At 50.3% G+C, this 14,355-nt stretch overlaps 1 protein-coding gene across 2 annotated transcripts in view; it reads right to left on the bottom strand.

Moving 5' to 3' along the window:
- Nucleotides 1–5,265: 5,265 nt before the first annotated feature.
- SLC26A8 (solute carrier family 26 member 8) overlaps nucleotides 5,266–14,355 on the bottom strand; it is a 57,052-nt gene continuing 47,962 nt past the window's right edge. For both annotated transcript variants that reach the window (XM_084754030.1, XM_084754029.1), the window contains 4 exons: nucleotides 12,903–13,274; nucleotides 10,725–10,779; nucleotides 10,449–10,627; nucleotides 5,266–6,151 (listed from right to left, as the gene is read on the bottom strand). In XM_084754030.1, the coding sequence (XP_084610156.1) occupies nucleotides 5,636–6,151; nucleotides 10,449–10,627; nucleotides 10,725–10,779; nucleotides 12,903–13,274 (1,122 nt within the window). In that variant the 3' untranslated portion in view covers nucleotides 5,266–5,635. The remainder of the gene's footprint in view (nucleotides 6,152–10,448; nucleotides 10,628–10,724; nucleotides 10,780–12,902; nucleotides 13,275–14,355) is intronic.

Below are 14,355 nucleotides of genomic sequence, written 5' to 3'. Positions count from 1 at the left end.
TCTACAAAGTGAGTGCAGGACAGCCAAGGCTACACAGAGAAACCCCTGTCTTGAAACATCCCCCCCCCCAAAAAATACCAAACTGTTCCAGTTCTGCTTTTGTTGTTGTGGTTGGGGTGTGTGTGTGTGTGTGTGTGTGTGTGTGTATGCATATTTGAGACAGAATTTCTCTGTGTGTAACCCTGGCAGTCCTGGAACTCACTCTGTAGACCAAGCTGACCTTGACCTCAGAGATCCACCAGTCTCTGCCTCCTGAGTGTTGGGATTACAGGAAAGCACCACCACCTACTCGGCTTCTGCTTATTTATTTCTATATGTAAACCAATAAGCCGTGTGTATATTATACCTTCCTGTGCTCTTTGCCACCAGTTCAGAGAAGTTGCCTTCTCTGGGAGTGATTCAATAGTAGTAGCTATTGGGGCTGAGGATGTGTCTCGGTAGGTAAAGTGCAAGCAGATGCCCTGGGTTACATAAAACTGCCTGCAAGCCCAGCCCAGGGGAGATAAGGACAAGAAAATCAGAAGTTCAAGGTTATCCTTGGCCACATAGCCAGTTCAAGGCTAGCCGGTGCTACTTGAGACCCTGTCTCAGAGAGTGGTGACTGTTTTTTGGCTTTCGTTACCTCTTGGATACACATGCCTCCTCCCCCCCAGCTGTTTTTTTGCAAATCTTTTTTAAAGTGGAATTATTCAGACAGCAAAAGCCATCATATTTTTGGCTGCTCATGGGCGGTGTCAGAATTTAATTTCTGAAAGATATCCCATCCCTTTAGAAGTAGCACACTTGAGGAGACTGTTCTTGTCGTCTCTCCCCCGACACTGCTGAGCCAGCTTCCAAATCTGATCGCTTAAACCTGAATGCACATGTGTCCTCAACCCTGACAGTCTCTGTCCTTTTCACTGTCATTTCTCTTTCCTGCTACCAAGTCCAGGCTGTCCTCACACTCCAGGCAATCCCTCTGCCTCTGCTTCCTGAGTTCTAAGTGTGTGCTATCACACCCGGATATATTCTCTATCTTTATTTTATTTTATTTTATTTGCTTTTGTTTTGTTTTGACACAGGATCTTGAACTAGCCTTGGATGGCCTTGAACTCATAGAGATCTATCTCCCCGCTTCTGCCTATTGAGTGCTGGCTTGCATTCTTTTATATCGAGGGAGACAAAATGTTACAAAGTGGCAAGTCCTCTATGGTGTCCCTTCATCCTAATGGATGACATAACCAACAAAGAAACCTAAGGTGTATGAAGATGCTTTCTGCTGAGAGTCCCTCTGTTCCCACAGACGGGAGATCCTGAAAAGAACCTTTCCTTACCTTTGTGATAAGTTTGGTGAGCATAGGGCTAACAGAGGATAAATTAGTGGAGGGATGCAGGTTAAGGAAAACCAACAAGAGATGCTGAGGTTATCAAGGGCCCAGCATCAACCTGAGTTTCACCCCACCCAAGGCCTAGAGGGACAAGAAAAGGAAACATCTCCAGAACCCACAGAGAGTTTATGAGTTTGCTGGAGGCAATAGCAGACATTCTGGAAGCTAAGTAAGAGAGGCCGGGCGTGGTGGCGCACGCCTTTAATCCCAGCACTTGGAAAGCAGAGGCAGGTAGATCGTTGTTGAGTTCAAGGCCAGCCTGGTCTACAAAGTGAGTCCAGGACAGCCAAGGCTACACAGAGAAACCCTGTCTCAAAAACCAGAGGGGGGGGGGACCCCTGCTAACCAAACAGCCCTGGCAGCACTGAAGATATTCTGAATGCACACTCTGATGGAAATATGGCCCAGTACTTTCCTAGGGTACGCAAAGCCCTGGGTTTGATCCCCATAAACCTGGTATGGTGGTGCATGCTTGTAATCCCAGCACTTGGAGGTAGAGGCACGAGGATCATACTCAGCTACACAGCACATTTGAGGTCAGCTTGGGCTCCATGAAATCCTGTGAGTGGGTGTGGGTGTGTAGAGACAGAGACAAGGACTTATGCCCCTCCCTTTGGCCATCAGATTACTGAAACGATGGCCCTCAAATAATTGGGATGTCCCCAGGATTCTCGTGCTTGGAGGAGGAAAAGCCCAAAGCCTGGGACCAATTGGAGGGGAACCTGTCTCCCCGGAAGACAACTGTCAGACCACCTTGTACAGAGACTGGAGCCCAGACAGACAGCACTGGGTCACTGATGGGCGGGGCCCCACTCTGCGAGGACTGCTTAGATGGACGTGAGGGTCACTGGGCCTCTTTGTTTGTCATCTCAATGGGGCCCACACTGACTCCATCACCTTTTTCTGCTTGTCACTGCCTTAGTTAGTTCTTTGACTGGCTGTTGAGGATGACTGAGACTGGACGGTTGGGGCCGCCAGGGTCCAGGCTCTGCGCTGACAAGGGCAGTAGCAGCAACAGCTGTGCCCTGTGATAATCACAACGGAGTGGTGGTGGTGGTGGGGGCTTTCTCATGCTCTCAGGCAGAGGCTCCCACTGCTGAAACCCACCTGAAGTCAGAAGGGGGGGGAGGTGTACCCTGTTACAACGTCCTCCAGGCATCCTCCCAGCCCTAGCTGGGTGGAGGAGAGCAGAAAGTAGCCCAGTGGAGACTAGCCAGTCCAGCCTGTCCAGGAGGCGGTTACACCCAAAGCAGCTCGGGGACTCGCCTTGGCAGGTGAGTCTGGAGAGCACTGAGCAGGCAAGCAGTGTGGATCTAACCCCCTCTCTGCTTCATTCTCTCTCAGAGAAGAATGAACTTGGGTGAAGGCTCGGAGGGAAGGGTGGGCTGGGAAGCGAGAAACAAGGAGAAACAGCAGAAGGGGTGAGGAGGCCGGAGGCTGTGGCGCCTCACAGCACCTCAGAGAGGCAGCGGAGGGCATTGCTCAATTGACCTGAGCTGAGCGTGCCCAGCTCTTAGGTTTTGTTAGTTTGTTTGGTTTTGGTTAGCAATGACGCTTGCCAACCTCACTCCTACAACGAGAAGAAGGCAGGCCGCAGGCAGAAAGCGACAACCGCGCAAGCGCAGTTGGCAAACAGTCCCTCGCGGGCAGGCAGCACACAGCTCTGACATCCTGTGCTTTCAGTTCTTTGAGGTCCTAGACTGTTGTCCTTTTGGGTGGCGTGAGCTCAAGTCCCAGAGTCACAATTCTGTCACCCTCGGAGTGGACTGCAGACAATGGAGGCGGACTGTGCCCTCCACTTCCCGCTCCAAGCCGTATTCAAGGTAGTTATCATCAATGGAGTCTCAGCTGCTAATTAAGAGGCTGAGGCAAGAAGGATGCAAGTTGAAGGCCAGCCTGGGCAACTTTTGAGAGACTCTGTCTCAAAATAAAAAGTGAGGGTAAAAAAAGGGGGGGCTGGCAATAAGGCAGGCTCTGAGCTAAGGCAAGTGAGGCCCAGGGTTCCACCCCCAAAACAGCTCACAGAATCAATGGGGCTTCACGAGTGGCAGGAGTCACTTGCTAATCTATATATTAGGAGTTAGGCTATCATTGGGCAGACAAGATGGCTCAGTGGGTAAGGGCGATTGCTACCAAGCCTGATGATCCAGGAACCTATATAGTGGAAGGAGAGAACCATCTTCCAAATTGTTCTCTGAGCCCCACTCATACAGTATGGTGTGTGCCCCCACAATCTGTCTATCTATCCATCTATCTGGCTATCAATCTATCTAGCTATCTGCCTATCTTGGTTTTCTGATACGGGTTTCTCTGGGGGGGGGGGGAAAGAATCTTGTGACAAGTTCTGCTGTGGTTTGGATGCTGTTTGAGGGTGTGGGAAACATGGGTTTGGTGTTGAAAGCTCGGTCTCCACGTAAAGATAGTGTGGGCCCTTTAAAAAGATGGCTCCCAACCTTCCTTTTCTTTTTCTATTTTTGGTTTGGTTTTTTGAGAGACAAGGTTTCTCTGTGTAGCCTTGGCTGCCCTGGACTCACTTTGTAGACCAGGCTGGCCTCGGACTCACAGTGATCCACCTGCCTCTGCCTTCCGAGTGCTGGGATTACAGGCGTGTGCCACCACGCCTGGCCTTTCTTTTTCTTTTTCCTTTTCTTTTGTTTGGGTCTTAGCCTTCCTAATGCTGTGATCCTTTAACACAGGTCCTCATGTTGTGGTGACCCCAGCCGTGAAATTGTTTTTTGTTTTTTTGCTTTTTCATAACTGTAATTTTGCTACTATTATGAATCATGTAAATATCTGATATGTAGGACATCTCCTGTGCGACCCCGTGGAAGGGCCCTGAGCGTTCTCTAGTGAGGTGTTAGAGGAGCCAGCTGTCCCACTGTTGCTCTCTGACTTCCGTCTACAGCTGTAGCTCTTCCCCCCACATGAGCGCCTCCTAATGTGGCATCGTACACGGCTACCCCCTCAGCAGACAGCATGGCAATGATGCTGCCCAGTCTTAGGACCTCTAGAATATAAGCAAATCATCTCTAGAAAACCCGCAGTAATGTAAAGGCAGCATATATCCCGCCTCATCATAATGATCATTTATAGGCAGGCTCCCTGGGTTAGACAGGGTTCTCTGGAACAGAATTGATACAGCACGCACACGCATGCACACACTCGTTACCTATACATGCACCACACACGAATGTGTACACGTGTGCATACTCACAGACACACACAACACACGTACGTGCATACGAACACCACACACATGCACAAACGTCGGCTCCACAGCTGGAGGTGCAGTGTGTGTAATAGATGCCCACCAAGTGCTTGTACAATGAGAGAACATATATGTTATCTCTGTGACCAGGGCCGGGTGTGTATGTGTGTGTGTGTGTGTGTGTATACACGTGCATGTGAGCACATGTGTGGAGGTCAGGGAAGACACTGGGTATCTGAGACACAGTGCCTCCCTGAATCTGGAGCTTGTCATGTTTTGGCTAGGCTGGTGGCCAGTAAGTACAAGTGCTGGGATCAAAGGCGTGTGCCACCATGTCTGGCCAACACACATTTTAAATTAAGTCTGGCCCACCAGAAAGTCTGGCTCCAGGTTGGCTTGCGAGGCCTGTAAGAGACAGCAGTTGTAGACAGAGCCCAGGATTGTCACCACTCACTTCTGTTGGCGCCCCTGAATGTTGGAGAAGCCAACAGCAGGGAACAGGGAGAGCAAGAGCGCTCTGTGCAGCGGCCCGGCGCTCCAGGCCTCAGGGCTGGCTTTGCCTGTGGCCTGGCTGCATCTGGATGGTGACAAGGTCTCACAGGTCAACCTCAAGTGCGACCTGGGTTTTCTGGAGTCCCTCCCACCAGACATTTCCTCAGGAGACAGAGAAAGGCAGGAGAGACCTCAGTGTTAAGTAGAGTCTATTTTATTCCAGCCTCATTTCTTTGGAGGAAGGGAAACAGAGATGAGAAGGGATGTTAGAGACCATCTGCAGTTCCCAGAGTCCTGGAGTGTGTGCAGGAAGCCGTCACTGGAACTGCTGACTGTGACATCTGGGGAGCTGGAGACAGAACTCACAGACAACTGTCCACCCTGGGTCACACAGTCCCGGAATACGATGGGTGTGTGATCCCAGGACCCAGTAAGGAGGAAGTCAGCAGGTGGATGGGTCCCAGAGCCAGGACTGACGGCTTGTAGCAGTCTAGGCCTCTGCTGAGCGGTGCCTGTTGGGCAGGAAGGATTGCCAAGATAACCAGCCTGCTATCTCTTTGCGGTTCACCTACCAATCGTCCTCATTGCCTTGGGGCGAGTGCGGATAAGTACGTGGTGGCCTCCTCTCTGCTGAGCGTGTCCGTGTCCGAGGTGGAATCTCAGACTGGGAGCTCAAAGGCTCAAACTGATAAACAGTGAAGTAGTTCCGCCAGGGGCTGTGAGACCTTGGTCTGGTCCTACACTGGGGCCTCCTCTCTGTCTCTGAATCTGGCTCCAGCTCCTCCTCTGTCTCGGGCTCTGCCTGGGCATCTCTCTCAACCTCTGACTCGAGCTCGGGTTTGCTGTGGATCTCAGAGTCCACTTCGGACTCAGGGCCCAGCTCCAACTCCCGGTCCAGATCCAGGTCCAGGTTGAGGTCCATCCCGCTGTTTTGTTCAGAATTCATCATGGGGTCCAGTTCCAGGTCAAACTCTGAGTCATCCTTAATGGGCTTATGGCTCTTGGCATAGTTAGGACTCCCACGCTGAGGGCCTTCTATGACACTGCTGCCGGTTTTATGTCTCAGATTGCTCAGACTGCTGTCCTGCAACACACACACACACACGTGCAGGGTTAACACTTACCAATAAAGCTCATTTCTAAACAGGACTTAAGGTCCTAGAGGCATGGGTTTATTACCCAGATCTGCTTCCACTCTGCTCTGCTCTGGTTTCTTAGCTCTTCACACTTCTTTCTACACGTGCGTGTCTCTCTCTCTCTCTCTCTCTCTCTCTCTCTCTCTCTCTCTCTCTCTCTCTCTCCTCTCTCTGTCTCTCTCTCTCTCTCTCTCTCTCTCTCTCTCTCTCTCTCTCTCTCTCTCCTATCTTGACCAGATTTCCTAAGACAACTTGTCTAAGAGCCTCTAAGGTTGTGTGCCTGGCCTCTCACTGCTGCAGTTAGCATCCGCCAGGCTGTGGTGGCTCCCGTGACTCCCGACTTACCGGTCCCAGGCGGGACTGCTGCTCCTCTGCCTTGAGCTGTCCCTTCTGCCTGCCTCACTCATCTCCATCTTGTCCACATGCATGTGTTCCTCAGCCCAGATGCAGACCAAGGTGGCTAGCCAGGCTCCCAGCGCCCCTGTGATCCAGCTGCAGACCAAGGTGGCTAGCCAGGCTCCCAGCGCCCCTGTGATCCAGCTGCAGACCAAGGTGGCTAGCCAGGCTCCCAGCGCCCCTGTGATCCAGCTGCAGACCAAGGTGGCTAGCCAGGCTCCCAGCGCCCCTGTGATCCAGCTGCAGACCAAGGTGGCTAGCCAGGCTCCCAGCGCCCCTGTGACCCAGATGCAGACCAAGGTGGCTAGCCAGCCTCCCAGCGCCCCTGTGACCCAGCTGCAGACCAAGGTGGCTAGCCAGGCTCCCAGCGCCCCTGTGACCCAGCTGCAGACCAAGGTGGCTAGCCAGGCTCCCAGCGCCCCTGTGATCCAGCTGCAGACCAAGGTGGCTAGCCAGGCTCCCAGCGCCCCTGTGACCCAGCTGCCCCTCGTGCCGACACACCTATCCGTACTAGACTCTACCCTCCTTGTTCTAGAACAGAGCCTGGTTTTAGATGTCCCCAATATCAGGTATTAGAGTCTGTCACACAGTTGCTGGCCTTTTAAATGCCCCAGGCCTTGATCTAGGGCCTTTTCTTTTTTCTATCTATACTTCCCATATAGGTCATTTTATACAGGCCTCTACTTTTTGTCGCCATCTTATGGCCATGCCTGTTCCTCTTATGTGCAGGTCCACCCACCCCCCACTGTGGACACTTCCACCTGGATTCCTGCAGCTAGCAAAATAAAACAGGTTCTTCCTCTAGGCTCCTCCTCCTTAAATGTTGGGCTGGGGGGAGGACACTTTCAACGACAACCTTTAATGTAAGTCCTGAAAGGACCATCGGATGAGCAGAACGATTCATTAAAGAACACAGCCCATGGGCTGGAGAGATGGCTCAGAGGTTAAGAGTGCTCTTCCAAAGGACCTAAGTTCAATTCCTAGCAACCACATGGTGGCTCACAACCATCTATAATGAGATCTGGTGCCCTCTTCTGGTGTATACTCATACACATTAAATAAATAAATAAACACATCTTTTAAAATATTATATCTATTTTTGAGTGTGTATTTGTGTGCACAGTGTATTATGTGGAGCTGCAGTATTGTGAGCACATGTGTGTGGACACATGTGTAGAAGTCAGAAGAAATATGAGAGAGTCCCTCTGCTGTGTGGGTCTTGGGGCTTGAACCCTGGCTGACAGGATTGTTGGGTGCTGAGCACCTTTGCCTGATGAACCTTCTAGACAGCCTAGTTAGTTTGTTTAGTTTTGTTTTTTGGTTTTTGTTTTGTTTTGTTTTTTGAGACAGGACATCTCTGTGTAGTCTTAGCTGTCCTGGACTTGTTTTGTAGACCAGGCTGGCGTTGAGCTCACAGAGATCCGCCTGCCTCTGCCTCCCTGAGTGCTGTGATTACAGGTGTGTACCACTGTACCCAGCCTTGTAAATATGTTTTATGAAGAAAACATAAGAGAATTAACAGTGAGCCCTATCATGACCGGTAGAACAAGTCACAAAGTTGGTCAAGTAATTTTAAAAATTTGGTACTTTCCTTCTGTCTGTCTATCTGAGCACCTGGTATAGATAAAATCTACTATTACTATTGTTTTTAGTTTGAGATTGGCAAGGAGAGTCTTGCAATGCTGGTCAGGCTAGTATCAAACTTGTGAGTTTAAGTGATCCTCCTGCCTCAGCTCCTTGAGTAGCTGGGTTTTAAGTCTGAGCCATCGTGTGATCCTCCTGCCTCAGCTCCTTGAGTAGCTGGGTTTTAAGTCTGAGCCATCATGTGATCCTCCTGCCTCAGCTTCCTAAGCAGGTGGGTTATAAGTATGAACCCTCATGCCCAGACATTGAAGATTTCTTTTGAAAAGCAATTAACAACAAAAATAAGTAAAATGGGGCTAGGCAGTTGAGCAGTTAAGATCCTGGCCTCTTCCTGAGGGACCTGAGTTTGGTTCTGGCACCCACATCAGGTAGCTCACAATCCCTCGTCACTCTAGCTCCCCCTGAAGTTCCCTGTACCAGCCCCTCCCCCCCATACATATCTACTCATACACAGACACACACATACATAAAATAAAAGTCCACAGTCTGGAGCAGTCAGGATCACGTCCTGCACTTTCAGAGGGACCTGTGTTCAATTCCCAGAACCCACATCAAGTACACCACAGCTACTTATAACTCCTGATCCGGGGGATCCAGACACTTCTGGCTTCTGTGGGCACCTGCGCGCACACGTGCACACATGGACACACACACACACACACACACACACATACACACAAGCAAATGAAGCATAAAGTGTCTGGGATTTGTCTGTCTGAGGAGAACCAGACACTTCCCAGAGATTGGCATGTTGAAAGACTGAATAAATGCTGAGAAAGCCCGTGTCCCTGGGCAGAAAAAACAGAAAGTGGAAAGATACACATCTCCACTGTTGTATTTTAGGGTAATTCTCCAGGAAACCTCGACAGGAGTTTTGTTTGCTATTTGAGGGCAGAACGAAGCCTCAAGAATATTGGTAATAAGTTAGAGAATTGTGAGCTAGATTGCTGATGCCACTGGACTTCGAGACAGGGTTTCTCTGTGTAGCCTTGGCTGTCCTGGACTCACTTTGTAGACCAGGCTGGCCTTGAACTCACAGCAATCCTCCTGCCTCTGCCTCCCGAGTGCTGGGATTAAAGTCGCATGCCACCACGGCCGGCTTGTTTTCTACTTTTATAAACCCGTCTATCCCTGTGGTGCTGGCATGAAGTGGTCCCTTTATTATTACACAATGGAAAAGAGAAACGGCTAAGAGAGTAAAACAGTCTTCTTGCCAGCTGTGGACTCTATGGATAACTGCAATGTGCACCTTTGGCGTCCGCCTTACAAACCCTTCCCTTAGTCCCCTTCAGCCAGCCGTGCCGCTTGGCTCTAAGGCTGCCGCCATCCTTCTACAAGCAGTAAGAATAAAGTCACTTAATATAAATATGAATTGAGTCTAAGTGTTTCCCAGTGGATTCAAACACCACAACAGTACATTTACCAGCCAGGTGGTGGTGGTGCACACCTTTAATCCCAGCACTCGGGAGGCAGAAGCAGGCAGATCAATGTGAGTTCGAGGCCAGCCCAGTCTACAAATCGAGTCCAGGACAGCCAAGGCTACACAGAGAGACTCTGTCTCCAACAAAACAAAACACAAAAAATTTTAATAAAGAGGGGGAGAGGGAGGGAGATGAAGAAGGCCTGTGTTCTATAAGTCTGTATATTGTTCAGGTCTCTGAATATTTTAAAAACACTGATCATGGTAGCACATTTGTCATAAAAATTCAAACAGTGAAAAAAAATTCAAACAGTATTAAAATTCAGTAGGTCAAAACCAAGAGTTGACTGAAAAACAATTCCTGACCATTAGCCAGCACTGGGCAGCCTATCTGGGTTTTAATTTCCTGCAGACTTTGATCTGGGAAGCCCAAAGCCAGCTTAGGTCTTTACTTAGGGTTAAGAACTGGCTAAATTGCTGATGTATGTGTCTTCCTCTTTGCATCTGGTCATCATGAACGATCCTTCATTACTCACAATATAAACCACCTCCAACGTCCTGGGAGGACATTAGACCTATGACTCATCACAGAGGTGGTGGCTGGGGAGGCTCTAGAGTCTGTTGACAGAGTGATGTGCAAGGATGCCTCAGGCCTCTTCTGGGCCACTGAGCAGTTGGTCCAGAGCACGTTCAGCATCTCAGACTGTAGCGCAGGTGCAGCCCAGGGTTTCCTGGACTTCCCTCTCCCCACTTCTCCCCTGCCTGGAGGCTCCACATCATCTCACCTTGTCTGACTCTGAGGTTTCTTGCATCGTCTCCGTCTCACCCATGCTCAGCTCCGAGGACTCTGGGAACTTCCTTGACAAGGCAAACAGCACAGCATCATGGAGACTGAGGAAAAGTTGGGCCTTTGTGATGCCTTCATCAAAGAAATCATTCTTCTCAAATGACTTGACCACAGAGGCTACAAACCAAACCCAAACACACCAGTGTCAGCGCCTGGGAGCAGAGCCCCTGGGGTAAAAGGCACACACCTTTTCACAGGGTGAAGGGTAACTCACTGTGACATCCTGAAATGAGCACCAAAATGTTGGCGTTGTAGAAAGCATTGCACATCTGCGGGGAGAGAGAGAGAGTGGAGTCAGAGCGCTGCATGCACACAGAAATCATGGCCCACCAAGTAACTGGGGCCTAACTCCATCAGCCACTCACTTGCTGGGGTCTGCACATTCCCTGCCAAGCCTACAGGCACTGGGTGAGTGGGCTTCTCAGTGCCAGGGCTCTGTGGGTGGGGAGGGATGGGGAAAGCTCTCAGAATCCCAAGTAGGGAGTCTGTCCCACGAGAGTGCTTACATGAGAAAGCTTGGGGCAGAGGAGTGGGATGGATGCTCTCAGGAACATTTTAGAGAGTGGTTACAAAGAGCTGGCCAGGCTGTGACAGCGCATGTCTTTAATCCCAGCACTCAGCTGGGCGGTGGTGGCACACGCCTTTAATCCCAGCACTCGGGAGGCAGAGACAGGCGGATCGCTGTGAGTTCGAGGCCAGGACAGTCAAGGCCACACAGAGAAACCCTGTCTCGAAAAACAAACAAACAAACAAACAAAACAAAAACAAAAACGAAAAAAAACCCAGCACTTAGGAGGCAGAGGCAGGTGGATCGCTGTGAGTTCGAGGCCAGCCTGGTCTACAAAGTGAGTCCAGGACAGCCAAGGCTACACAGAGAGACCCTGTCTCGAAAAACCAAACCACACAAACAAAAAAACCAAAGAGCTATCCTCCTTTTTAACAAGACATATTTTTTATTCATGTACGTGTGTGTGAGTCCGTGTGTCTGCAGTGTGTGCCTGGTGCCCCTAGAGGCCAGAGAGAGCATTAGGTCCCCTGGAACTGGATTACAGACAGTTCTGAGCTGCCATGTGTGTGCTGGAAACTGAAGTCGGGTCAGCCAGTGCTCATAACTGCTAAGCCGTCTCTGGCCGCTTGTTTTTATTTTATTTTATTTTATTTTATTGGTTTTTCAAGACAGGGTTTCTCTGTGTAGCCTTGGCTGCCCTGGACTCACTTTGTAGACCAAGCTGGCCTAGAACTCACAGAGATCTGCCTGCCTCTGCCTCCCAAGTAGAAACCCTGTCTTGAAAGACATAAATAAATACGTTTAATTAAATAAGTAGAAATGGATCTCATGGGATAGAGAGAGTTTCTCTTTCTTTTTTTCAAGACACTGCCTCACGCAGCTCAGGCTACTAACGCGCCTGCCACACTGAGGTGATAGGTGTGCTTCAGTGTGCTGGGGCTGGGACCTGGAGCGCCATGCATGGTGGGAAGTGCTAGTGTTGCCCATGCTAATGCCTCTACGCCATGCAGATGTGGAGACAGACTCCATGCTTCTTAGAGAAGAGGGTCAGATGGTCAGCCAATGGCAAACCATAGGGATCCAACCTCAGCTCAGTGAGGGGGCAGACTTCCCTGTGAGAGAAGCCTATGATTCAGGAGTAGGAAGGCTCCATAAAACAGGCTCCAGGTCAGAAGAGGGCGTGCCCATCCAAGGAGCAGGGCAGGTCCCCGAGAGGCGGGCGGGAGTGCCCCACACGTTTAAACTGGGGCTGTTGGGAACCGTGTGGAACAAAGAAGTGGCTGAAAGGAAAAGGCATTAAACAGCAAAGCCAGCTTCCTAACCACACAGCCCTGCTGTCTACCCTGCAGAGGAAGCAGACTTGTCCCAGACCCCAGGGGTACTAGTAACAAAGAAGAGCGGGAGGCGGGGCCCTGCTGGCGCCAGGTAGGCAGGGCAGACTGAGGGTGCCATTTCTTCTAACTCTTCCAGGGTGAGCGATGGAAACCTTGCGGACAGCTGACCAGCTGACCCTTTCTTTTTCTGTAGAGCGTGGTCACTGAAAAGGCCCATAGCCGTCCTGGGGGTTCCACAGTGGATGGGACATAGATACTGCCTCAGTGACGTCAGAAAGTACCCTACACACACAGCACTCCCCCTCACCCCCGGCCGCCGCCAATTTCTTGAGAAATACAAACAATCCAGGCATAGGGAATTAACTGCTCCAATTCAACAGTTCAGAGCTGGTTCGTTCCCTTCTTATTTTGACTGACTTTAAAACACCTTCCGTGTCTCCATCTCTAGTAACAGCAATCCCATGATGCATAGGGTTGCTCTGGGATGAGGTGTGTGGTGTGGACTGCAGGGGAGGATCAGAGCCCAGGGCCACGCCTCCTTGGTACCTACCTGCCTTAATACAACCAAAGCCTGAGTGTCCACATAGTGCACCATGGAAAAGTCCAGGATGATGGTGTGGGTGTTCATCTGCACACCCACATCCGAGGAAGGGATGGCCAGAGATTTACTCTGCGCCAAGCCTTCTGAGTTCTCAGGCGGTGGTAGTGAGCTGGTTCTTGAGGGGTTGGGCAGCCAGGCTTTCTCTGTGTCCTCGTAGTTCTGCGCTAGATTTCTCTGTGATGTGGAAGACATTGCGTAGGGGATCTGCTCCTCAGAAACGCATGGGCTCACGTCCCTGCTGCCCAGGTAGGAGCAGCGGATCATGTTAGTGGACGAATGGTCCTGCTCCTGTTTGACTTCATATCGCTCTGTGTACACAACCTGTGACGAGAGACGAAGGGGAGTGGAACCTTGATGAGACTCAACCAGGGCTCAAGGCCTGGCAAATGCACTGTCCTCCTGGCTCCCCATTGCTCCCCGCAAGATTTACCTCGGCATACATTTTTTTAAAAGATGTATTTATTTATTACATATACAGTGCTCTGCCTACATGTACACTTGCATGATAGAAGATGGCATTAAACCATTACAGATGGTTGTGAGCCACCATGTGGTTGCTGGGAATTGAACTCAGGACCTCTGGAAGAGCAGTCAGGGCTCTTAATCTCTGAGCCATCTCTCAGCCCACTTTTTTATGTTTGTTTGTTTGGTTTGGTTTTAGTTTTAGTTTTTCCAGACAGGGTTCCTTTGTATAACCCTTCTAGCTGTCTTGGAACTCCCTCTGTAGACCAGGCTGGCCTCGAACTCATGGAGATCCGCCTGCCTTTGCCTCCTAAGTGCAGAGATCAAAGGCGTGCGCCACCACCTGGCCTCATCATACATTTTAAAACTTGGTTGTCCCACTGTCATTTCAAGCCCACAGTCAAAACCCTATCATAGTTTCTCACTCTCACTGGTCCACAGCATCTTCTTCCCAGTTGATTGTGCCCATTAGTGACATCAGTCTGGGAACCGGACTTGAACCACCCTTAGTTTACTCTTAGGTCCCAGTGAGTCTCTGGCATTTGTTATAACTTCCTGTAAAGTGCTTTCTCTCTTTTTTCTCCTTTTTTACATGCATGCATGTGTATGTGTGTGTGTGTATGTGTGTGTGTGTGTGTGTGTGTGTGTGTGTGTGTGTGTATGCCTGTGTGCATTATACCGTATGTACAATCAGGCCAAATACATCACATGTGTGCAGGAGGCTAAAAGAGGGTGACACATTCCCTAGAATTGCAGTTACAGGCAGTTGAGCCAAGTTATGTGGGTGCTGGAAACTGAACCTGGGTCCCCAGGAAGAGCAGTAGGTTCTGTTACCTCCTGAGACCTCTGGCTTGCTTTCTGTCAGGCTCTCCTCTGCACCTTCTCACATGCGTGCAGCTTTCATCCAGTCTTCTTAGGAACTCGGGGGTGGGTTTCTTGA

The sequence above is a fragment of the Acomys minous genome, assembly GCF_964271855.1.
Source record: "Acomys minous genome assembly, chromosome: 13".
Classification (NCBI taxonomy): Eukaryota; Metazoa; Chordata; class Mammalia; order Rodentia; family Muridae; genus Acomys; species Acomys minous.
This window is presented reverse-complemented; position numbering and strand designations above follow the sequence as displayed.